Source organism: Nycticebus coucang, chromosome 5 (genome assembly GCF_027406575.1).
Source record: "Nycticebus coucang isolate mNycCou1 chromosome 5, mNycCou1.pri, whole genome shotgun sequence".
Taxonomy (NCBI): domain Eukaryota; kingdom Metazoa; phylum Chordata; class Mammalia; order Primates; family Lorisidae; genus Nycticebus; species Nycticebus coucang.
Window position 1 is genome coordinate 73,019,195 of NC_069784.1, and position 26,816 is coordinate 73,046,010.

The following is a 26,816-nucleotide window of genomic DNA, read 5'->3' on the forward strand; positions in this document are numbered from 1 at the left end:
TCTTGATTTATTGGAGCGATGAAAATGTTTGAGGCTATTCCTTAGCCTACCAAATAATCAAGTATTTCCAATTGAATTGATGGGGGATGGGTCATTGGCATCTTTCTAGTATTTTGCAAGCTTTGCCCAAGGTGGAGGTGGTGCGGATTATAGAATTTGGGTTTAGGGGCTTAATTCTGTTCCATGGAACACAAAACAAATGTTTCTTCAGAGACTCAGCATTTCCAGTACCTCCCTCCCTCCCTGCACTCCTTTTTGGGGTCTGTTTTGTGATCAGGACATCTTGAAACCTGTCTGTAGTTTTTTTTTTTTTTTTTGTAGAGACAGAGTCTCACTGTACCGCCCTTGGGTAGAGTGCCGTGGCGTCACACGGCTCACAGCAACCTCTAACTCTTGGGCTTAGCGATTCTCTTGCCTCAGCCACCCGAGCAGCTGGGACTACAGGCGCCCGCCACAACGCTCGGCTATTTTTTTTGTTGTTGTTGCAGTTTGGCCGGGGCTGGGTTTGAACCCGCCACCCTTGGCATATGGGGCCAGCGCCCTACTCACTGAGCCACAGGCGCCGCCCCTGTCTGTAGTTTTTAAAGTGCAACAAGCAGAGAGAAATTCAGAAAATCCGGATGTGTGAATTTGTCCATTAGCATTTAATTTAAAATGTTAGAAATAGTCAAATTCCTTAGGTTCCTGTAGCATTTGACATTGTGACCCAGTTCACAAATTTGTGCCATACCTTTTGATTTGAAATTCACGGTACCGAAGTGAAATAAGAATTAAATGTCCTACAGCCTTCTTAAAATATATGTTCTCTGTTGTAAGGTATAGTTCCTGAGCGGCCAAAATGATTCTTTTTTACTTAGGGAAAATTAATCCTGAGCTCGTCTTGCAGAACAACTTATTTTTCTATTTTTATCAAATGGCAGCAAGATAATGAGAGGCTAACCACAAAAGTAGTATTTTCAAAACTATAGTTTCTGCATTTACTCAGAAGCAGTCTTTAGTGCTTCCTGATTCTCTTGGTGAATGCTGCATTCTCAGTGCTCGTCACAGATTAATAAAATCAGTTCAGCAGATACACTGCCTGTCCTCTAGTAGCTGACAATCAAGAATTTTCCAGATATTTCAATAATGAAAGAACATTAGTTAAAGCTTCTTTAACTCCCTAGAAGTGTAATATATTATCATCATGATTAAATGAGGCTTGTTGCCACATTTTAAGTAACTTTAATTCATTCAAACCAACGAAAGGGACTTTGGTTTTTATAGTATTCATTAAAATTAAAACAATGTAAAATTTCACTAACATTTTAAAAATACGACTTGATCTTGCTATATCTGTGCAGATATTTTACTTGCATCCAAAAAATTACATCCACAATATTGGGCACCAACGGCAGGCATGGCAGAGGCTGGGTTGTGTGGCCAAGATCACACAGAATAAGATCACACACACACACACCCTGGAGAAACTTGCTCCACCTCTTACCAATCATGAGGTGCTGAGCCAAGCTCGTAATCAAAGTCCTGTTCTGGCCTAGTGCCAGAGCGGTGGAGGAGTATACGCCGGAACAGTATTTTTCAACCTTCTCTTTTCATGGCACACTTGAACCTCTATTTAAACTTCCATTCACGCTTAAATTAATGATGATCAAATTTGAACTTCACTCAAAAATAATCTTTAAAGTTTTTCCCAGCACACCTGAGATCCTCTCACGGCACACCAGCATGCCGCAGCACCCTGGTTGAAATCTTTGGAATAGGGGAAAGACATTTAAGCATACTTGTAACACAGAGTGTGCTGAGAGAAGTCTTTCCAGGTACAAAGGCGTGCAAAGCAGGGAGTGATCATTGCAGGGGGCAGGAAAGAGAGCACCTCCAGCTTAGGTCCTCCGCTGCCCACTCCCTGTCCTCATGCTTCAACTTCATGGTTCAAACATTTCAGTAATTTTCTGGCCCCTGGCAAACACACAGCGTTGGAAAGCCCAGTGATCTACTCTTCTCGCACCGGCACCCAGGGAGCTGAGCCTCTGGAGGAGGACGGTTACAGGGGCTTGGGGCGGGTGTGGAGTCAGCTCCCCGCACACGGGGCCCTCTCAGCCTCTCTGTGCTCTTCACCACCCTCTCATCCCTCTTCTCCACTGGCTCTGACTTCCTTGCTTTCCTCAAACCCCTCCTCTCAGATTCATAAGACCTGGCCTTGGGTCTCTCAGAGCAAATGAGAGAGAGACAACAGGAGAGACGTGGAGAGGGTGGGCGGCGTGGAGAGGGTGGGCGGCGCACAGGGGCACCTGAGGTGGGGATGGGCCCAGAGCAGAAGGTGGACAGACACCAGCAGAGGGCAGCTGAGGCAGGAGCCTGGGAGTGTGGGGTGGGCAAAGTGGGAGGAGGAGGAGAGGGACAGAAACAAAGAAGAAGGCTGCTGTGAGTGAGAGCTGTCCAGTACCATAAGAACGTCAAAGTCCATAGTATCTCCACTTCATTTTTCAATCAGGAAAATGTTAGTGGAAGTGGTTTCAGGGGAGTGGAAGAAGGCGGAGGGTAGAATACAGTAGGTTAAGGTGTAATTGAAAAGAAGCTCAGCACCTGTAGCTCGGTGAGTAGGGCGCCAGCCACATACCCCAAGGCTGGTGGGTTTGAGCCCGGCCCAGGCCTGCTAAAGAACAATGACAAATGCAACCAAAAAATAGCTGGGCATTGTGGTGGGTGCCTGTAGTCCCAGCTACTTAGGAGGCTGAGGCAAGAGAATCACTTAAGCTCAAGAATTTGAGGTTGCTATGAGCTGCGATAATCACTCTACTGAGGGCAACATAGTAAGACTCTGTCACCCAAAAACATACGGTGGGGGAAAGGTTGCCTCAGGTGTTCAGAACCCAACACCAACATTGGAAACCACAAAATTGTCATGATTCCATTTGTAAATTTCTGTCCTCTTTTTTGGTGGTGCCCAGCAGAGAGTTGGATTTACTCAGGATGGAAGGATTTTCAGCTGCGAATAGCCCAGAGGAGCCTATTGGAAGGAGAGGGAAACAGTGTGCCTTGCAGGAGCAGATGCGTAAGAGAATGCCTGCGTGTTGCCCCTGGACTCAGCCAGCACAGGAGGAAGCTCCCTGACTTGGTTTGCTGCTGGATAACGTGACACATCCACTTAAAAAGTTTCTAGTGAATTGGAAGGTCTATGTGGAATTAAATCTTTATTGCTTGGATTCTAGCAACCACTGCCCCCAGCAATTAACTGCTGTCCTTCTTCACTTACACACCCAACGTTTTCAGTCCCGCATTTCCCCCGCCCCATCTGAAAGAGAGAAACAAACCGCCACCGTATTGAACTGAGATGGAAGCCACCCAGAAAGGAGCTACAGCGAAATGGCCCGAAGGAAAGAAAGCAATCAAATCACCTACCGTCTCCAAATAATTAGCAAAGCTTTCATCTTACAACATCTTATCCTGAAAAAGAAACACTTTACCAGGCTGTGCCTGTGGCTTAAAGTAGTAGGGCGCCAGCCCCAGATACTGGAGGTGGCAGGTTCAAACCCAGCCCCGGCCAAAAACTGCAAAAAAAAAAAGAAGCACTTTACCCTCACATCACTGTATCACTGCCCGGGAAGAGAGGCTTAGAGAGGTCACAGGACCCGCAGATCATGCAGCTCCAATCTGACAAAGTTAGAATTTGAACTCTGCGTCTCTCGTTTTTTAAACCATGTTTTGGCCGCTGAATTACACAGGTGCCAGTTGTTTATCACTACAGTGAAAGTCTGAAAGCAGATGCTTAAACTGTGAAAAGAACTTGCAGATGACATAAAATTCAGAAGAATAGTGACACCTGGAGATTTGTTTAGAGTCAGCAATCACTGTCTCCAATTATTTATTTAAACTCTTTCTCGGGCAAAACTGAGACACATATAATGTCTTCTCCAGTTCAATTTCTAAAACATAAACAGCAATATGAAGTTAAAGTGTAAACAGGAAACTTAGTGATAAAATGGAGCTATTCTAAAATAGATTGGTTTAGGTTAGAAAATTATTTTCTGAAAGGATTCCATAATATAGTAGTCTAATGACTTTAAAATTGATACTTTCAAGTAGTTTCTGTTTTTGTTTTTTGTTTTATTTTGCGTGTGTTTAAAAAAATTTTTTTTTGAGGCAGAGTCTCACTATCTCACCCTGGGTAAAGTGCTATGACATCGTCATAAATCACAGCAACCTCAAACTCTTGGGCTCAAGTGATCTTCTTGCCTCACCCTCCCCAGTAGCTGGGACTACAGGCATCTGCCACCACACCAGGCTAGTGTTTTCAATATGTAGTTTCAATATATTGTTTTCCGTTTTTAGTAGAGATGGGATCTCACTTTTGCTCAGTCTGGTCTCAAGCTCCTGCTCAAGGAACCCCCCACCTCAGCCTCCCAGAGGATTAGGATTACAGATGGGAGCCACTGCACCTGACCTTGCCTTCAAATTACTGACTCGAGAACTCTTCTCATGGAAAGAACTGCCATTGTTTACATGATTCATTTGTGTCTGTGTAGATACTCCTAAAAATATGGTAGAATAAAAGGTTAGCTGGATTGCTGTGCCAAAGAATATTGGAAATACATTTTTTTTTTTTATTCCCAAGAAGAGAGAATAAATATGTTTAAAGTTATACCCTAGAAATCGGGAATGGCTGAAGAATTTGCCTGATGGCTGGAGGGAGATAGAAAATCCAGCAAGAACACAGCAATGCCAGCACATGGAAGAGACTTGGCCTGAGAGGCATGTGCAGGGGTCTCCCCAGGCAGCATTTAACTTTCTACAGAATGAGGGTATGGAGAGTGGGGGGTTAGAGCTAATTTCACTGAGCTTTTAAAGGGCAGGTGCACCAGGTAGTGCCTGTGGCTCAGTGAGTCAGGCGCTGGCCCCATAATAGCGAGGGTGGCAAGTTGTCACCAGTTTGTCTTGCCCCAGCCAAATTGCAACAAAAGAATAGCCGGGCGTTGTGTCAGGTGCCTGTACTCTGAGCTACTTGGGAGGCTGAGGCAAAGTGAATCACCCAAGTCCAAGAGCTAGAGGTTGCTGTGAGCTGTGACCCCACGGCACTCTACCGAGGGCAACAAAGTGACATTCTGTCTCAAAAAAAGAAAAAAAGAAAAGGCAGGTGCACCTAACTGACATCTGTAATGTGGTAGGTTTTACCTTTATTTTTATCGCTACTCTTGTTTAAAACAACACAGGGTGCACACTTCCCATATTTCTGGTTCTCAAATTTATACGTGTTCACTCTAGATGACGTAAATATTTTCTTTTTTTTTTTTTTATTTTTGGCCGGGGCTGGGCTTGAACCCGCCACCTCCGGCATATGGGACCGGCGCCCTACCCGTTGAGCCACAGGCGCCGCCCAACGTAAATATTTTCAAGTGAAACAAACTCTGTCTTTATAGATATTTTATGAACTTGAGGCTTTCTCTGCAGGGTTAAGTATGTTACTCATCCATTTTTGTAGATTCCTCAACTATGAAAGAAATAATATAGATACTAGTTTTGATTTAATGCATGGAGTAAGTAGTGCTTCTATTCAGGATGCTAATTTAGTAGAAGGCTTCTTGGCTATAATTGTTTATGTAGCATTCTAAACATCCTGAAAATATGGACAGTCTAATGTCATATAAAAATAGACAATAAAAAGTTTATTTTGCTTTTATTACAAGTATTCCTAAATCGTCACTTTTATCAAGGGCTAATGATGAGTTTCGCTCTATAAACAGTGGATAATATGAACTCATACGTACTACCAGATTTTTCTTTAGGTAATTAAACTTTAAGTGTGATGTTTTAGCCTTTCGAGAATTGTAGCAGGTTTGGGGAGGAGGAGCTTTTTTTTTTTTTTTTGGTCCCTTTTTTTTATTGTTGGGGATTCATTGAGGGTACAATAAGCCAGGTTACACTGATTGCAATTGTTAGGTAAAGTCCCTCTTGCAATCATGTCTTGCCCCCATAAAGTGTGACACACACCAAGGCCCCACCCCCCTCCCTCCATCCCTCTTTCTGCGGGGAGGAGGAGCTTTAAACTACTCAAAAAGGAAAAAGCCTCTGGATACTTATATAAACTGGTAATTGTGGTTGTGAGAAAAAAAAATTACAAGAAATTTATTTGAGACTACAGAATTAATTTATGAATTCAATATTCTGCATATGGTCATTTGTCTCTTTTATGGAAAGGGTAAGAAATTTTGATCAACAGCTAAAGTAGTGTAGTAAATGTCCCTCTATGGATTGGTTCTGTGCCCCGGACTCTAGTTCATCTAAAACCCACAAGGGAGGTGTCATCCTCTCCGTGTCGCATATTTGCATGTGAGGAATCTCAGCTTGGCTATGTGAAATGGCTTCCCCAGGACAGTCATAAAGGAGGCAGTGTGAAAGCCACAGCCTGTCCCAAATTTCCTCCAAAAGACTAGTGTGAAGCAGGCCTTCCAGAGAGTGACGGAGAACTTGATAGGGTGTTCCTTAATCCTGAATTTGCTAGCAGAATTCCAGCTGCTCCATCCTGGTTGTGCACTGGACCTGCCCTGGGACCCAGGCCCAGCTACTCCTGGAGTTTAGTGTAGGACTTCCTTGGGCCTTTTTTTTTTTTTTTTTTTGCAGTTTTTTTTTGGCCGGGGCTGGGTTTGAACCTGCCACCTCTGGCACATGGGGCCAGCACCCTACTCTGTTGAGCCAAGGCACCACCTGGTAACTTGGGCCCCTTAGTGTAGGACTTCCTATCAGCAGAGGGGTTTTCTGCCCTTGGAGGGGAAAACAAAAACTAGCAGAGCCATCAGCTTGACCCCCACCAAAATATAAAGCAGTGTCTCTATACACCCTGTTCTACAGACACTGTCAGCATCGACCAGTTGTTGCTTTTGAGCACTGTCTGAGTTGGAGTCGGTGACCTCCACAGCAGAGACAAAGGTTGCTTGTTTGGCAGTCACTGGTCATTCCCTTGCTGGTTTGCATTCATCCTCCATTTGTCACAACATTTTGTGGAGGATTTTACAGGGAAGCTTAACGAAAAAAGTGCTTTATTCTTGTCTTGATGACAGAAAGCACTTCTCACTGCTGGTAGCGTGGTGTAACTTTTCATTCCTCCTGGCAGTGTTTAAAGACTAATTTGACTTTGGGGGAACCTAGAGCGTATCTTTAAGTCACAGTTTAAAAAGTATAAGACAGGGTTGCTCATTTTCAATTTTGGCTGAAAAGTCTTAACTTTGACTGTGGCACTTCAAAGTTAGAGAAAACTTGGTTTAAAAATGGATGCTGATACAAGATGGCATATTTAATGACAGATGTATCTATAGAAAGCTGTTAAGATGCAGATTATCCCCCCTGGGGTGGGGGAGGGAGATCAAAACTGCCAATCTATAAAATATACTCGATAGAGGAAGGCATGGAATCTATCTTTGCAAGTGCTTTGATTGCAGGGGACAGTAGAGCAGCATGTGGCATCATAACCCAGGGCAGACAAATCAGCTTGATGACTTTGAAAGCCAGGAATACCGCTGCAGGCAAGGGTACTCCAGTCTAGGAGAAATTAAAACATATAGAGACTGTTATTAATTCCATATCTATTTTTGTATAGTCAAATCTGTATGCAAATCCTCAGCATCTCATTTCAGCAGATTAATCTACAAGTGGAGAGGGTTATGTGAAGGGAATGTAATGATAAAGCCTCACAAATGAGGAGCACTGCCACACTAGTGTGGGCTGCAAACTGGTGATTTTTTAAGATTTATTTTTTATAGAGAGTTGAAGCGGTTTTTATTTATATGCTCATTTGTAAATGATTTCAAAGGGGAAACCACTGGAATGAATTTCCTTTGCCGTCCTGACTTGGCAAAAGTTACAGCAGGAGGGTTTGTTAGGCACCTCTTGTGGTGTAACATTCTAGAGGTAATCAACCAAGTAACTAATTATTTTCAACTAGTAACCTGAGATCTCATTTCTGAACATTGTCTTGTGAGTGAAAATTTGTATGTAAGGGTAAGGAATCTAATTACCGAGTGCAGATTAAGAAAAAGTGTATTGCAGATGCATCTGTGGAAGATAGTAAATAATAATTCTAAAGAACAGGGTGATAAATTGTAAGCCCTGCTTAGGAGAGGGGAGGTGATAGCTACATCATAATCCATTGGTTGTACATTTAATCTATAATAGGCAGAGTCTGATACATAGGGTAGTGTAAATATTTTCAAATAGTGTCATAAAACAGTTTATTACTGTAGATATTAATTGTGTCCCATATTTCTAAAACAAGTAGAGAAACTTTCAAAGTTTGTAAATAATAGGTAGAGCATGACTCTTCGGTTCCCTTTCAGTTGGAGAAATGCTGATGGGCAAGTTGGATGTTAATCTGTTGGCTCTGGCCCAGATAAAAAGCACTGGCAATAATTTCAACCCTGAAGACTTGTGAGGTCTCAGTCCATTTGATTAGTCTAATGTGATTATGCTGAGAAAGAATTACTGAACATTTCATTTTCAATCACATCAGAAAGGGAAGGTTGGGAGTAAAAGCAGGTACACTCTGTATTTATTTTGCCTCACATCTTGCCTCTACGTGGGCATTTCAGCCTCCCTTTTCTTAAGTGTGTTTTCCTTTCCTTTGATTTCATTTCAGAAGTGAGACATTCAATAAGAAACACAGATACTTACTTTGAGGGCAGGAGGCTCACTTCTTTCTATTCTTTGTGAATTTCCTCTGTAGACAAAGTTTTGTTGATGTTTAAATTCTTAAATCTTCAAACTTCAGAGAGAATAAAGAAGTAACCTAGTTAGTAATAGCCATGATCAATTACATGAGAGATACAATCTCCTTATTGGGGTTGAGGAAGGGAGTAAGGCTTGGCCGAGACAGGTTCCCTCCCCTCTGTGTATCCATTAGTACTGATTGATTATTCCAGCTCAGTTGAGGATTAGGCACTAATTTCTCAGGATTCTGGTTGACTTGACTGCTGGCTGTGGTGTTGATGGTGGTAAGTATTCAAAGTATTTGAACTGTCAAAGCAAAAATTGCAGCAGATAAAGTTAAACAGATAGGAAGACTTTATTCAGGACTATTGCAATAAGGGAGAGAGATCAGAATGCAGTTTGAAATCAACTCCATCAAAAACAGAGTCTCGGGCGGCGCCTGTGGCTCAGTGAGCAGGGCACCGGCCCCATATACCGAGGGTGGTGAGTTCAAACCCAGCCCCAGCCAAAACTGCAACAAAAAAATAGCCGGGCTTTGTGGCGGGCGCCTGTAGTCCCAGCTACTCAGGAGGCTGAGGCAGGAGAATCACCTAAGCCCGGGAGTTGGAGGTTGCTGTGAGCCGTGTGACGCCACGGCACTCTACCGAGGGCAATAAAGTGAAACTCTGTCTCTACAAAAAACAAAACAAAACAAAAAAAACAGAGTCTCACTAGGTCGCCCTGGGTAGTGTGTTGCCCTTCCTCCTTTTTAATGTGGCTACTGCCCACCACAGCTCTCGGCTAAAAGCCAGAGGTTAATTCATAAGAGGATAGTGTCTAAACCCTGGGGTGAGCTAGTGCAGAAGTACTGAAGGACTTGGGAAGGGAAAATGAATCAATAGGTGTGTTGAGCATACACCAGTTATTCCTGAGTTTGTGGACGTTTTTCTCTGTGATTTAGGCCATCTGTGTTTGCTAATCGGTGCCCATCAGAATTAGGGTCCTTTCCTCCCATGGAGAATGGAACATAGGGCAGCTTCTGGAAATGTCTACCTTGCTGATTACATTTCAAAGAGATGGTTCCTGGGTCCTCCAGGAAGATATTCTTGGGTTGTAAAACTGGCAAGCAACTTTTAAAATGATTTACATCTCAAAGAGGCAGAGAAAGAATTTATAAGTCTTTTTTTTTTTTTGAGACAGAGTCTCACTATGTTGCCCTCAGTAGAGTGCTATGACATCACAGCTCACAGCAACCTCAAACTCTTGGGCTTAAGTGATTCTCCTGCCTCAGCCTCCTGAGTAGCTAGGACCACAGGTGCCCACAACAATGCTTGGCTGTTTTTTGGTTGCAGTTGTCATTGTTGTTTAGCAGGCCTGGGCCAGGCTCAAACCTGCCAGCCTCAGTGTATGTGGCTGGAGCCCTATGCACTGAGCTATGGGTGCTGAGCATTTGTTTTTTTTTTTTTTTTTTTTGAGACAGAATCTTCTCTGTCACTCTAGGTATAGTGCTGTCGTGCTGTGGTGTTATCATAGCTCACAGCAACCTCAAACTCTTGGGTTCAAGAGATCCTCTTTCCTCAGTTTTTCTATTTTTTTTTTTAGTAAAGATGGAAATGTCATTCTTGCTCAGGCTGGTCTCAAACTCCTGAGCTGGAGCAATCCACCCTCCTCGGCTTCCCAGAGTGCTAGGATTACAGGCGTGAGCCACTTCACCTGGTCAGAATTTATAAGTTTTTTAAAGTAAATGCTCTCAGATGACAGAGCTTAGGGGCCTGGAGTCAGAAAGCAGACTGGTCAATGTTTGGGAATGTCAGGCCATCTTTGTAAGTATTATAACAGTACATATGTACGTATTTTTTAAATTAAAAACTTTAAACAGGAAGCTTTTTTAGTCTGGCTCAATTTTATATCTTCATTGAAAACTTAGCTGCTTACTTGTGATACTTATTAAAATAAGAATGTTACCCGGGGCGGCGCCTGTGGCTCAGTCGGTAGGGCGCCGGCCCCATATACCGAGGGTGGCGGGTTCAAGCCCAGCCCCGGCCAAACTGCAACCAAAAAAAAAAAAAAAAAAATAGCCGGGCGTTGTGGCGGGTGCCTGTAGTCCCAGCTACTCGGGAGGCTGAGGCAGGAGAATCGCTTGGGCCCAGGAGTTGGAGGTTGCTGTGAGCTGTGTGAGGCCACGGCACTCTACCGAGGGCCATAAAGTGAGACTCTGTCTCTACAAAAAAAAAAAATAAGAATGTTACCCATTTTGAACCAATGTCTTTAGAACTATGTATATAAGGCAATATTTCTAAAAATAGATTTTTTTGTCCCATATTCATTGATTACCTAATATTTAGTATCTACTGGTATTATTTTCTTACGTGTGATTTTATAGAGTTTTTTTTCCATTTGATGGTAAAAGTTTAAAGCAGATTTAATAATTCCTGGGTTTTGGGCGGCGCCTGTGGCTCAGTGAGTAAGGCACCGGCCCCATATGCCGAGGGTGGTGGGTTCAAGCCCAGCCCCGGCCAAACTGCAACAAAAAAATAGCCGGGCGTTGTGGCGGGCGCCTGTAGTCCCAGCTGCTCGGGAGGCTGAGGCAAGAGAATCGCCTAAGCCCAAGAGTTAGAGGTTGCTGTGAGCTGTGTGATGCCACGGCACTCTACCGAGGGTGATAAAGTGAGACTCTGTCTCTACAAAAAAAAAAAAATAATAATTCCTGGGTTTTACGGGGGTTAGTGTACATGACAAGCATGAAAGAAGTATGGGGACAAAGAGAAGAAGCTTAGTTGGAAGAGTGATGACTTTTTAGTGATTCTGTATTAACCAAAGGGTCTCAGGTCTGAAAGAGCTGACTACAGCAGCAGCTGCTCTGGAGAACTCCAAATTTGTGCTGATGTGGTGGCCAGTAGCCACCGGGGGCATAGTGAGCCCTTGAAATGTGGCTACTGTGGGTTGAGATGTGCTATGCCAAATACACACAAGATTTTGAAGACTTCGTGTGAAAAAAAGACTATAAAATAGCTCAATAATTTTTATATTTCATGTTGAAATGATAGTATTTTGCTGTCTAAGGGTTAGCACTATTTATTACATTTAATTTCACTGTTTCTTCCTCCTTTTTAATGTGGCTACTGGAAAATTTATCATTGCATACACATGTGACTTGCAGGTGCATTTCTTTTTATATAATATTGGCTGTAGCTCCCTTTTGATAAGTGATCCCTTTTGTTAGACATGATTCTAGTAAAGAAATAGCAAGGTACTACTGTGTTATTGTACAGAGGTTTGACTTTAAGATTGCCAATTTAGCTAAGGATGATAATTTTCCCTATAATTATCCCCGGCATAAATTGTATGGCGATTTGTCTGTGTGTGTTATGTTCACCCCCAGCTTGCTCCCGGTGCTTTGCCCTGCTTTCTGGCCAGCCAGGGCAGCTCACCAGATTGCTGGGGGAGCCTCTTGGTAATGTCAGCATACTTGTTGCTTGCTCTCAACTGGATGGCTTCTGAAATGTTTCTGCAAAATGAAACTGCTTCAACAATAAGCTTCTTAATTATGTCATGAGTTCACCAAGAGGGTATATAAACAGATCCTCAGCAGTAGCTAATTTTCCTTTAACTGTATCTCATTCTTATGTTGGAACATCCTATTTCTTATTCATGAAAAGCTCTAACACATGTTAATCCATTACAGGTGGAGTAACTAACACAGCACAGTACCAGAACAGACTTATGGTGTATGAACCTAACCAGGTAAGAAGCATATAGGAAAAGCTCATTCCTTTAATTAAAATGAATTTTAGAAGATTTCCATAGTAATTAGTAATTGGAATGCCAAGTCTGTACACACACATGCATCTTAAGCTTATATAGACAAAAGGAAGCATCTGGATAAAATGGTTTTTGGTTCCTTCTTTTTTCTTTTCCTTTTTTTATTTTTTGTTATAAAATTTCAACTTCTCTAATTTTGTGCTCTATACAATGCGTCACTCTTTCAGAATTTGCACAATATAGAGAGGGTTTTGCTTGTCCTGCTGGAAGGGGTACCATTCTAAAGGGGGACATACTATGGTTTCATTATTCTTAAATAAGATAATAAATATTATTTAACTTAATACAGGCAGACAGACTTAGAACATTATCTAGGACTAGTCTGAAGCAGCAGTATCTGAGTTTCTATGTGACAGCTGGGGTCTGAGTTGGAAGCCTTCTGCAGTGCTAGTCCCTTCTTCTGTCCACTTCTCATGCCAAATGTTTTCCACTTTTCACCCCAAAAGAACTCTTTTTATTCTCTTTTCCTTCTACCATAATATCTTTGACTTTGGCAGATGTCTTCTGAGCTTTTCCATTTCTGTGATTTTGGTAACACAAATACATATTTTTCCTGATTAAGACACTATTCCAAAATGATTTGATTTGGAGGTTTAATATCAATCTGCTGAAGATGATGGGACATGAAACAACAGGTTGGCCTTGGCAGGCTGAGTTAGGGTTGGCCACCAAGTGTACCTCCAAAGTGATCTAAGTGTATTTGGTATCTTTTTATTTTAACAATTACCTGATTCTGAATTTAATGAAGGTATTTTTCTCTTTGCAAGTGTGTTCCTGATGTCATTAGAAGCTGTAGATTTCAGAGACCAAATGTCCATGGGTCAGCTGTCTCAAAGAGAGATCATTAATTGGAGTTGCTTGAATTTCGTGCACATGTGGTTAAAGAGGAAGAAGGTGTTAACATTTCTCAAATGAGTTCTGTTTCATGTTTGTACACACATGCTCTTTTTTAAAATTCTGCTGGCATATTGTTTACGGTGGGTACTGGCAAACATCACATCTGCTTGCATCTTGCTCAGAATCTCAATAACTCTATCATTCAGCTTGGTGCTTATTTCTCTTCTAGGCCTTTGTAGAGAGTCGATAATGCCTGCCATCTGCCACAGAGCACATCACTACCTGCCAACAGGCAGGCTGGGGTGACCCCTGCTTCCCCACTGCTGATTAGTATTCACACGCTAGCTTATTAGGAATGACCCCACCAGGCCTCTCTGCTTCTTTGCCTTTGCAGCGGTTGGCGGCTCACCTGGCAGGCACTGCAGCGAAGGAAGCTAAAGATATAATCAGGGGATAGAGGCAGGCTTTGCAAACCAGATGGCATTTGTAGTCTTGTGGTAGAGAATCAGACTGCAAATGCAAACACTGATTCCTAATACTAATGGATTGTCTCATGGAAAGTACCTAAGAAAAGCCTTTTCAGAGTTCAAGTTCAATTCACTCATGTTCCGTGTATTAAAGATATTTATGGACAAAGTATCTGAAAGAAGGGACTGACTGTTTTATTAAAGACGGAGAAGGAGATTCTTATTATGACATGTTGAAACAGGGAGAGCAGAAAAATGCAAGACTCCCGAACTGTACAAATCACTTTCCCCCTCCCACCTCCCGGCCCCTCCGAGTGTTTCCTTAAAAGAGAAATTAGAAATGAAACGAGCTAGCATGTATGCCTACAGTGAATGGGCCAGTGTTTACATAAACACATTTGTTGTTGCTGTTTTCTTCTTCTCTTACAGCTTTGTGAAATTCTATGTATTCAAAATATCGTCTGATTTTTTTTTTTCTGAGTGAAATCCAAATTTTTTGGCAACAAATAATCTGGGGTTTTTTTTTTTTTTGTATGTTCAGTGTTTATGGAGTAAGAAAATAGTTAAGTTTATTTATATGCTCATTACTTTGTTGAGATTTAAAATCAAAGTCATACATGATTTCCATCTAGTTTTACAAGAGAAGCCTTGAGGGTGACTTAAAACCAAAGATTGAAGATTTCAATCTTTACATAAAGTTATCTTGTAAAACTTGGTCTTCAACAAAAACAAATGTGTGCCTACAAATAAATTGCCCATTTGGCAGAAGATGTGATTGTAATATGTTAAAGGAGGCTGAGTGTAGGAGGTTTGTTGCTGAGCTAAATCTTAGCTCTTCCACTGGTCTCAGGAGGTTAATTTTACCACCCTTACCCTACCTTGTGTAGGGGCCTCAGGACTCAGTGATCATTAGCACAACAGTTTTTAAAAAGTGAACATGTATTAGACATTTATTATATGCCAAGCATTTCTCCAAGTGCTTTGTGGATATTAGCTCATTGAATCCTCAGAAGGTTTATCAGGTAGATATTACCCCATTTTACAGCTGAGGAAAGTGGCACAGAGAGGTTAGTTCGAGATTACACACAGGTAGGTTGTAAACCCAAGCATTCTGCACTCACAGACTCTTCCTGATTATTACACGTCTGTACACAGTACACCTTGCTATGTGCTTTAGCTCTTAAGTAATTTGTATGAATAAATTCTCTTAATTGGGTGAGATAAGGATTAAGAAAATTTCAGCGTTCCTTTTATAACATGTAACATGCATCACACAATGCAACCCAAACAGGGAATACCTTACCGTAAGTATGAAAATAGAACACATATTCTCTGTACTTGTTCTCATATAAGAAGCTCATACCCTTCAAAGCATCTAAACATTCAGGTAGAACGTGATTGACACAAAGCAGGGTTCCCACTACCAGTGGGGTAGTCACTGATTGATAATGATGGCCTCTGACTAACAGAACGCACTTGACTTCCTTTCCTCAGAATAAGTGGATAAGCCGCAGCCCCATGCTGCAGAGAAGGGTCTACCACTCCATGGCCGCTGTGCAGAGGAAGCTGTACGTCCTCGGTGGCAATGACCTTGACTACAATAATGACCGGGTGCTGGTGCGCCACATCGACTCTTATAACATAGACACCGACCAGTGGACGCGCTGTGACTTCAACCTGTTGACTGGCAAGTACCTCTGATTAAATATATCAGAAAAGCAGAAATTTAAGAAGTTTGCCAAAGTTGATTCATAGCCATCCTTAGTGCACCTCTGAAAATTGAGTGCATAGTACAAGAACAATTTGCATTTATTAACCAGAAAGGTATGCGTTATTTACTTCACAACAAAACGGAGCCCATTCAGGTAGCTAAGTACTGGGTTTCTTTGGCTCAGTTTTACCTTTATGCAGGTCCTCACGGGGCCCAGGGGCACCTCAGTTCCATTGTTATGGCACTTGAGAGTAGGTCTGTACACAGGGCTTTGACTGTATTTTTGGCCACTCAGGGTGAGGTGGGGAACCTGTGGCCCCAGGACCACATGTGGCTTTCTGGATCCTTGAGTGTGGCCTTTTGTGTTATTTTTGTTTGTTTTGTTTTTCTGAGCAGAGTCTCACTTTGTCGCCCTGGGTAGAGTGCTATGGTGTCACAGCTCACAGCAGCCTCAAACTCTTGGGCTCAAGTGATTGTCTTGCCTCAGCCTCCCAAGTAGCTGGAACTACAGGTGCCCACCACAACTCTCAGCTATTGTTAGAGACAAGGTCTCGCTCTGGCTCAGGCTGGTTTCAAATCCACCTGACTCTGCCTCCCAGAGGGTTATGATTATAGGCGTGAGCCACGGTGCCTGTCCATTGTGGCCTTTTGACTGAATCCAAAGGGATTTAGAAGTCGGGCATAGTGGCTAACACCTGTAATCCTAGCACTCTGGGAGGCCAAGGTAGGAGGATTGCTTGATCTCAGTTGGAGACCAGCCTGAGCAAGAACAAGACCATGTCTTTATTGGGGGGAAAAAAATAGTCGGGCATTGTGGTGAGTGCCCGTAGTCTAAGCTACTTGGAGGCTGAGGCAAGAGGATCACACTGGAGCCTAAGAACCTAAGAGGCTGCTGTGAGCTATGATGTCACAGCACTCTACTGGGTAAAAAGCAAAAATAAAGGGATTTGTACTGGGAAGTTTGAATTTGGTCGAGGGGTCACACTGGGGATCTAAAGGGCCACATGTGTAGCCTTGAGGCCACAGGTTCAGCACCCCTTATAGGGACACAGTGAACAGCTTAACCCCTCATGTTACTTTACGGAGTTGGAGACTTTGCTCTCTTGTCAGCTTGTATTAACATCCGCCAGTGATCAGATCCTTTCCAGGGTTGCTCAAATAATAGGAAACTCACAGACTCAGGACGGAGGATCAGATTAATTCCTAAAGACCTTCCGACATGCTGAGTGGGTGCTCACTCTCTCACCCCTGCTTCTGGGGCAGCAGCATTGGGCGCATAACCAGAGGTGTAGATGCTTCATATGGGGCTCCTGTTTTTGCAAAGTGAATTTTAAGATCCCCCGCCCAACAAGGACTTAACTCTTGAATTTTAGTGGCGCCTTCGTCCCTCCGCCCTGGATCTGTGATTTTGCCTGCTATAGGATCCAGATTATTTATTGCTCCAGTCAATCGTGTGTCAGCCCATCAATAAAAAGAATCTGATGGCCTCAAGGGAAGCATATGTGGTAGTGAGTTATTCTGTCTTCTTTCTGAAATGGGAGGGGAAAAACCTTTTATCATTTTGGTGTGTTGGTATTTAGGGATTATCCTGGCTGGCCCCAGCTCAGAAGCTTTCATATTATCTCAGAACTGTTATGTATGTAAAGAAAGGGAGAATAGCAACGTTACTGATCTTTGCTACTCTTGGTCTTCATCCAGGGTGTGCTAGAGGCATGGCTGTTTTATTGGCTTCTTGGGGTTGTAGTTGTTACTTTAGAAATGTAAGCACTTGGTAGGTACAAGAGATGTTTTGCATTTCTAAGAGATACCTTATATCTGCCACTTTAAGTCAAGGACATACGACTTAATACAAAACTCTTAGTTATGCAAGGCTCACTATTGCTGACTATAACTTGGCTAGCTAATAAGTGTTTTGGCTTGGTTCTGACCCAACACTAATTTTTTCTCTGAGTAACAGTGCTTGATTCTTCCAAGTACTGGGAAGCAGAGATTAATTGCTGCAAAAATCCCACGGTGTATACACGTGTGCCATAGGGGGAAATTGTATCCTTCAGTGGCAAAAGGGTTAATTAAAGCATGTAAGAAATGGATTTTTTTTTTTTTTTAATTCAATTCCTTTGACTTTAGGCCAAAATGAATCTGGAGTTGCTGTCCATAATGGGAGAATATATTTAGTTGGTGGATATTCAATTTGGACAAATGAGCCTCTGGCTTGTATCCAGGTGAGTCGTTTACAACGTTCCTTTTGAAGTTTGCTCGAATGGTTCATGAGGTTTCCAGTGCTGCTACTGAAGAAAGGTATTTACACGTAGAAGGGAGCTCCGTGTCCTTTTTACGTGCAGCTACTTCAGCCACTAAACTTCATTCTTTAATCCTAAAAATGATGTCTAATACATGACTGAACCTTATTGAAAATGGTGGGAATGAACTTTGAAAATATATGGAATATATATTGCTGGAAATGGGGAAAATGAGATTCCTTCCCCTTTCTTGTAAACCAAAAGTTTCTAAAAATCTTTGGCAATATTGTTTCATCACCCAGAATTTTATAAATATCTCCTTTTCATGTCATTGTCTTATTTTTTATAATTCGTTTTCACAAATACCACCGTCAAAGGTTTTCTTCCTTCTTAGCAGAGCCTGTGAGGAACAGTGGTTTGTGACAAGTGTGGCAGGGACAACTTCTGCCCAAGAGTTTGAGGTTGCTGTGAGCTGTGACGCGATAGCACTCTACTGAGGGCAACAAAGTGAGACTGTGTCTCAAAAATAAATAAATAAATAAATGTTAAATAAGCCCCTATATATTTAGAAATAATAAAACACATTGCGGCATAACTGATGGGTTAAAGAAGATGTCATCGTGGAGCTTTAAAAAATTCTCAGAACTGTGTGATAATGAAAACAATATATTAGTAAAGCTTGTGAGATAGTTATAGCTTATTAAGTTAGAAAATAAAAAGTAAACTCAAAAAAAGCAGAAAAGAGATAATAAAAACGAAAGGAAAATAATGAAATAGGAACACAATAGTACAGTAGAAACAATTATCAGATCCATGACCAAGAAAAAGCTACATAGGACTTTAATGGCATATACTGAAGGCTGAATCATATCTTTTGCATAACAAGAAATGAGCAAACTGTTTTCTCCCAGAGTGCTTCTAGTCTTCATCCAAGTCTGTATCTGGCAGTCTTCATAGTCTTCTAGGTTTCTTTTCATTTTTTATTTTTCAGAATTTTTCCTTTTTTTTGCAGTTTTTGGCCAGGGCCAGGTTTGAACCTGCCACCTCCGGTGTATGGGGCCAGCGGCACCCTACTCCTTTGAGCCACAGACACCACCCATACTTTTCAGAATTATTAAAAATTTGAACTAGGCAATAGGTGGCATTTGGTTGTGTTGTTTTATTAAGTGACTTTAGGACACTTCATTTGACTTCTTGAATAATTGAAGTAAAAGTTTGGGTTTATCACAAAATTGCAAATTTTAAAATACATTTGTGGGTACATTTGTATAATTTTACATCAAATTACCTTAAGGAATAGAAAACAATTCGAAATTATAACATCATGAGAAAATAAAAACACTCTATATGAAGGTCTGACAGTTCAGTTCATAAAACCATCCTAGAAAAAGTGCTCCACACCTCATTGCTGAGTGTCACTCTGGTCACCTTCAGAGTACTCCCCTTGGGAAGCTCTGCACCGGCTGGAACTGCTTTTTTATGGCATGACCATCATAGCCGCCATTCTAGGTCTGACGATTAAGTTTGTGAACTGACGTTGGCAGCACTGTACAAACAACTAAGGTGTCATAGCCTTGGTATATCAGTGTCTCACAGCTGAGTTTGTGTGGACATCTGGCTGTGTCTTACTGAGTGGCGTTCATTATTGCAGTTGTACGTTTTCATGTGCCCTTTGGCAACAACTCCAATGATCATTCCAGATAAAGAATTTCAAAGTTGCTTTGAGGGTGGACTAGGTACTGGTGACAATGCATAGCTTCCTAAGGGGACTACTTCAAAGGGGACTGTAGTGATATTCAGCAGTGAGGTAGGTAGCACTTTTTCTAGGATGAGTTTGCAAAATTAATTGTTAATGCTTACTATGAAATTTAGGAGACCAGAGTGCTGCTATAGTTCAAAACTTTTCTATGTCTCCTTATTTGGAACAGTCTTGAAAGTTAGCTTGTAAGACATAGAAAATTAAAACAGAAACAAAAAAACCCTTTGCAGTCACATTATTTGTTTTTTGTCCCTAAAGAGATTTTCTTTAGAATGATAACTAATCTTATACGTTAATTAACTGCTAATGGTGTCTGGCTTTTCCCAACACAAATCCTCAAGAGATGAAGAAATACAGTGACTATTTTAAACCACTGAGCATAGTCAAGAATATTATCAGAATTGAAGGGGGGATTATTAAAAAAATTTTTAAATCAATGCTTATATTTGTATAGTAAATTTCACCTTTGAGATCTGGGATCATACAATATTCTAATATATTTGCTTTTTTAAAAAAGTCAACATGGGGCAGTGCCTGTGGCTCAGTGGGTAGGGCACCAGCCCCATATACCGAGGGTGGTGGGATCAAACCTGTCCCAGGCCAAATTTCAACAAAGAAATAGCTGGGCATTGTGGCAGGCACCTGTAGTCCCAGCTACTTGGGAGGCTGAGGCAAGAGAATCACCTAAGCCTAGGAGTTGGAGATTGCTGTGAGCTGTGTGTACGGCACTGTACCAAGGGTGATAAAAAAAAAATAAATAAATAAAAATCAACATGGTAATTAGTTCTATGTTCCTGTAGCCATTTTGATGAACAGAATCGATCCTTTCCTAAGTGCTGTGTTTATTCCCTTGGCTGACAAACTGGTCCTACAAAGCACAGGCAAACTTGATAAAAACTTTTAAGAGCCTTTTAGTATTAAAGAGACATTTGGAATGGAAGTCTTCATGGAGAATAGACATCATATATCATGAACATCCTTCATTTTTGGTATTGACAATTGGTTATAGTTTGTACGGGTGACTATAGTACTATTTATTTCAGGGCACTAACAGTAATACATTGATGGTTAGAGAAACTAGCTACATGTTCAAAAGTGAGCTCACTTATTTACTACTTTATAGAAAAATATCCAACAGAAGCAAGGTTATGGGACACTAGAAGTGCATTTATGAGAAAATGTTGGTCAGACCGTGGAAACTCCTAAGTATAAGTTAGCAAGTTGAAAAGTATAGGACAGTGGTAGAGAAAACCACATGTATATAGATAACATCAGAGTTAAAATTCTTTATGTCTTAAATCACGAATCTATGTAATCCTTAATCCAAGATTAATCCACAAATCATTCATCCTAGGCTGATTAAGCAGGGTCATACTTAGAGTCCCGAGATTGTCCCATTAAGATTCAGAAGGAGTGAAGTCATCTTTAGCCTTCAAAAATACCAGCCAAAAACCTGTATCAAAGGACTACCTCTTCTGGTCCCTAATCCAAGCTCATTTAACTAACTGTCATTTGTGGGATTCAGCTACACGGGAAGGAAGCACTTCACATGTTGAAAAAGCATACTATTTTATTTCCTGCTTCTCCTCTGACTTAGCACGGACTTCTTGATCTGTCACAAGGACAACCCAAAGAAAAGCCAATTAGGTTGAGATTTGGACTTTTCAGTAATGACTCAAGGAAAATATTAGACAGAGATTCCTGACGGAAATGAATTTATTTAATGGGTGGGTAAGTACACAGTCAGACGTTGAACACTAATCTGGTGCACCATGGATGGCAAGTGGCCTGTAAGGGAGCAGCTGCATGAGCGTGCAAGTGGCTAGAGCGTTTCAGATAACCTCTACTGTTCACCTCAGTTACTGTCATTTCCTTTTGGCTGGAGTATATGCCGCCAATCTGGCACTGTCTTCTTCCAAACGCCTTCTTTCTGGCAGTTTACAGGGGATTGTTGTGGAGAAAACTGCCAATGCTGCTTTTTCCCTTCTCGGATTAAATACATTACATCTGCGTAACATATGCAGTCTCTGTTGGCCCAGGGAACCAGACAAAAGCTCTCTGGATGATTATCTCACTGGGAGTTTGCCTTCTAAAAACGTCACCCCTCCCTGCAAGTGAAGTCATGAATGGTACAAAATCCTTGCTCTGGCAGTTTTGCATCCTTGAGCTCAAATACTGGCTTTACCACTTTCTAGCCGTGTGAACTTAAGTCACAGTTTTGGCTCAGTGCCCGTAGCACAGTGGTTAGGGTGCCAGCCACATACACAGGGGCTGGCGGGTTCGAACCCAGCCCCGGCCTGCTAAACAACAACTACAGCAAAAATTAGCCAGGGGTTGTTGGTGGGCGCCTGTAATCCCAGCTATTTGGGAGGCTGAGGCAAGAGAATCATTTAAGCCAAAGAGTTTGAAGTTTCTGGGCGGCGCCTGTGGCTCAGTGAGTAGGGTGCCGGCCCCATATGCCGAGGGTGGCGGGTTCAAACCCAGCCCCGGCCAAACTGCAACAACAATAACAAAAAAAATAGCCGGGTGCTGTGGTGGGCGCCTGTAGTCCCAGCTACTCGTGAGGCTGAGGCAAGAGAATCGCTTAAGCCCAGGAGCTGGAGGTTGCTGTGAGCTGTGTGATGCCACGGCACTCTACCAAGGGCCATAACGTGAGACTCTGTCTCTAAAACAAAACAAAAAAAAAAAAGTTTGAAGTTTCTGTGAGCTGTGACACCATAGCACTCTAGTGAGGGTGAAAGTGGTACTCTGTCTCCAAAAAAAAAAAAAAAAAATTAAATTTTTAAAGTCACTTTTCTCCCTATTTCAATTTTCTTTAAGTGAAGACAATACTTACCCTTATATAGTTGAGGTAAATACTGAATGATCTCTACTTTCTGTATTTAATGAAATACTAGTTAAAATCCCACTGGGAGTTTCCTTTTTCTCACAATGTGGAGTAGTGATACTTGTCAAACTTGTCTTAAAATTTCTCCAGGGGCGTGGCACCTGTGGCTCAAAGGAGTAGGGCACTGGCCCCATATGCCAGAGGTAGCGGGTTCAAACCTAGCCCCGGCCAAAAACTGCAAAAATAAATACATACATACATACATACATAAATAAAATAAAATAAAAATTTTCTCCAGGGACTTGACGTATAAGAATAATGGAGAATTTTGAAAATATACGGAGTCCTGCCTTGCCCAGTTAAAATTGTAAATGCCATGTTGCAAGAAGACAGCTAACAAGAGAACTGAGGAAAAGTTTGTATTTTGTATATTAATTATTTTAAATTAGTAGCAACAGGGTATTCAATGCCTATTTGGGTGAAAATAGCTACAAGTCTAATCATTCTTTTTAGATAGGGCTTAGTAATTTCCTCCTTTATGAGCTTGGATCCCCAAATTACAAGGGCCCCTTTCATCTAAAATAATGCATTAGTGCAGTAAAAGAATTGAGTTATCCCAACAGGTGACAGCTGAAGGCACAACACTGGACAAGATTCTGAAAGAAGGGTACAGAAAGGTGTGTGGTTGAACACGAGGGGACACCCACGTTGAAGGTGCAGATAAAGGAAAAGGGACCAAAGGTGGATTGCAGCAGGAGTGTCACTAACAAACTTCTGGTGATTTCAAATAAATGTAGTTAACTAAATGTTTGATTTAAATTTTTTTTTTTTGAGACAAAGAGTTTTACTTTGTCACCCTCAGTAGAGTGCTCACATAGCTCACAGCAATGTCAAATTCTTGGGCTCAAGCCATCCTCCTGCCTCAGCCTCCCGAGTAGCTGGGACTACAGGTGCCACAGTGCCTGGCTAGTTTTTCTATCTTTAGTGGAAATGGAGTCTAGCTCTTCCTCAGGCTGGTCTTGAGCTCCTGAGCTGAAGGGATCCACCTGCCTTGGCCTTGCAGAGTGCTAGGATTACAGATATGAGCCACTATGCCTGGCCTTTTTTATTTCTTTTCAAACTGTGAAATCCAAGAGAGGGAAGGTTTTTGTTTTTTGTTGTCTTTTTTTTTGAGACAGAGCCTCAAGCTGTTGCCCTGGATAGAGTGCTGTGAGATCACAGCTCACAGCAACCTCCAACTCCTGGGCTACAAGTGATTCTCCTGCCTCCGCCTGCCAAGTAGCTGGGACTACAGGCGCCCGCCACAACGCGTTTTTTTTTTGGTTGCAGCTGTCATTGTTGTTTGGCAGGCTGGGGCTGGATTCAAACCACATACAGCTCAGGTGTATGAGGCTGGTGCCTTAGCCGCTTGAGCCACAGGCGCTGAGCAGAGAGGCAAGGTTTTAAATGAAGTTAGAGGAATGTCTGGTGAAGAGCAAGCAACATGATGAGGGTTGTAAAGAGCCTAATAGGTTTGTCAAATGGAGAGACAGTAGCTTTCCCAGGGAAAGGATTTTTCTAGCAGTAAGGTTAACCTTGATGTAGTTAGGTGACAAGCAGGGGTAGGCTAACAAGCTATGTTACCAGTATGCATGGGAAATAATTGGGGAAAATATTCCCAAATTGACTAAATTTTGAACTTGCTACTATGTTATTATAAAATACTCCTCTGTGTTCCCAGCAGAGGTTCCAGGCCTTGTTTTCTTCATTGTACAAGTGAGGATTTGTAAGCCAACATTATATCACCTCATTACCTACTAATTAGCTTGGGCAAGTTGTTTAACCACTCTAAGGCAGTTTTATTAAGCGAGGACAATGCTACCCAGCTGTACCACTGTTCTGATGGTTAAGTGTTTATAAACATGGACTTACAGAAACAAACAATCTAGGGCGGTGCCTGTGGCTCAAGGAGTAGGGCATTGGCCCCATATACTGGAGGGGGGTGGGTTTGAGTCCGCCCGGCCAAAAACTGTAAAAAAAAGATAGTCTAACACTCTGCAGGAGCTTAATAATTTCTGGTACCATCCTAGCAAGAAAAATAATTCCAGGCTCAGCGCCTGTAGCTCAGTGGTTAGGGTACTAGCCACATACACAGAGACTGGCAGTTTCAAACCCAGCCCGGGCCTGCTAAACAACAAAAAAATAGCTGGGCCTTGTGGCGGACGCCTGTAGTCCCAGCTACTTGGGAGGCTGAGGCAAGAGAATCACTTAAGCCTAAGAGTTTGAGATTGCTGTGAGCTGTGACACACTCTACGGAGGGTAACAGAGTGAGACTCTGTCTCAAAAAAAAAAAATCCAAAGGTATAGAGATGGTGGCAAAACTGAATGTAAGTTCAGGCTTCCTTTTCAGTGAACATAGCTTTACTTTGAGCAGTCACTGACACACAGGCTTCTTTTCTTTCTCTTTTGTAGGTACTGGATGTAAGTAAAGAAGGCAAAGAAGAAGTGTTCTACGGGCCTACCCTCCCTTTTGCTTCCAATGGAATAGCAGCATGCTTTCTCCCAGCGCCATATTTCACATGCCCTAACCTTCAGACTCTTCAAGTGCCTCATCACAGAATTGGCACTATATGAAACGCCAATGCTCTGTCAACAACTATCATGGACAGGAGGAAAAACAAAGCCTTGACTTTTGGATACTGGGCATGAGAAGACTCAGTTGTCAATGCTTTCTTGTCTTGTTTTACAGATTACAGTCAGATAAATATTAGCAAAAAATGAACAATTTTCTAAAATACATTATTGAAAACTCTTGTCACCTTCTCATTGTTTGTCAGCACACATTATGTATGACTTTTATCGTGGTCTAACTTGGTGCCAGCTTAATGGCACATTGTCATTCTACTGGTCTTTAGAGCATTCTGTGTATGCCTTTTCCAATCAGCACTGTCTACGACTTTACACTTGTTAGTAAAGCAATTTATTTCACACAGTGGCATCAATGACCTTAAAAACAAAAGACAAAACTCTGTACTTAATCCTTTTACTAAAAACTAGACTTTGTAATTTTTTTTTTTTTGGAGACAATGTCTCACTTTGTCACCCTTGGTAGAGTGCTGTGGCATTACAGCTCACAGCAACCTCAAACTCTTGGGCTTAAGTGTTCTCTTGCCTCAGCCTCCAAGTAGCTGGGACTACAGGCACCTGCCACAACGCCTGGCTATTTTTGTTGTTGTTGTTTAGCAGGGCTGGGCCGGGTTCAAACCCACCAGCCCCAGTGTATGTGGCCGGCACCCTAACCACTGAGCTACTGGCACTGAGCCTGTAATTTTACTTTCTAAAATTTAACATTATGCAGCCCTTCTCAGAAGACTCAGCATTATGACATCATGAATTTTTAAATGGTTATTTTATTCAAGGTGATACAAATAATATAAGTACATTGGAACAGCAGTAGGCACACCTAGACATTTTTACTATGGTACTCTGGTCTTGGGTCATAACCTAACTTTACAATTCTTTAATTTCCCTACCTTTTAACAAGAGTATTACTGATTTCCATATTAATTCAAAAGAACATTGTGATGATGTGGCAAGTATTTTGAAGTACTGTACCTAAGGAAAAAAAAAACATTACTCAAAGTACACTGTCTTTGGAAGTTCTAAATGAATAGGAAGGTTATTCTTGAAGTTTAAAAATTACTAGAATTTAGAAAACATGCTATGGGGTAAATCTGAAAATGTGCAAGACATACATACACACTAATTAGGAAATAGGGAGTTAACCAAAACCAAAGATACCTAAACTTATACAAATCCTTGTTGCAAATAATAACACAAATGTCTCATTTAAAGTCATTTAATGAATGACATTTTAAAGCTTAAAAAAATTCAGTTGTACTAATTATGGTACCGTAAAGTGCTTTGACATAAATTCGAACCTAGAATTGGCAGTTCTAATAAAAATTTTTCTACTTTGTTAAAGGTTATGTCAATCTTGAGTGCATGTGGGATTCTTCACCACCACAACCAATACGTATTTTATTACTACCACTTTTAATAATGCATAAGAATCCTTTTTTAGATAGGTTTTTGGGTTTGCTTTGTCTTTAACAAAAATAAATAAGTTAATAATCACATTTGAATATAAATTCCACAAGTCTAACAGGAGTTTTTCTTTCCTAATGTTGCCAGGACCTATAGTTTAATTATTCAGCACTCCCACTCTTATAGCAAATTGTCATTTTATTCATGCAACCATTTTTAGTAATCAAAAGTGAATCAAAAAGAACATATTTAGGGGCAGTGCCTGTGGCTCAGCGGGTAGGGCGCCGGTCCCATATGCCGGAGGTGGCGGGTTCAAACCCAGCCCCGGCCAAATTAAAAAAAAAAAAAAAGAACATATTTAGCTTAAATACAGAACTCATTAACTTTACATATAAGATACCTAAACCATCGTTTTAAAAATATGATTTCTTGTTATTCAGATTAATGGGCAGGAGGG

General features: G+C 41.6%; 1 protein-coding gene across 7 annotated transcripts in view; it reads left to right on the forward strand.

Moving 5' to 3' along the window:
• Positions 1-26,606, forward strand: part of KLHL32 (kelch like family member 32) — a 267,924-nt gene extending 241,318 nt beyond the window's left edge. For 3 of the 7 annotated variants that reach the window (XM_053591509.1, XM_053591510.1, XM_053591511.1), the window contains 4 exons: positions 12,356-12,414; positions 15,291-15,483; positions 17,635-17,729; positions 24,785-26,606. In XM_053591509.1, the coding sequence (XP_053447484.1) occupies positions 12,356-12,414; positions 15,291-15,483; positions 17,635-17,729; positions 24,785-24,946 (509 nt within the window). In that variant the 3' untranslated portion in view covers positions 24,947-26,606. Of the gene's footprint in view, positions 1-2,945; positions 3,720-12,355; positions 12,415-15,290; positions 15,484-17,634; positions 17,730-24,784 lie in introns of those variants that run through there. The other 4 variants (XM_053591514.1, XM_053591515.1, XM_053591516.1 and 1 more) reach the window with 4 other exon arrangements.
• Positions 26,607-26,816: the final 210 nt, after the last annotated feature.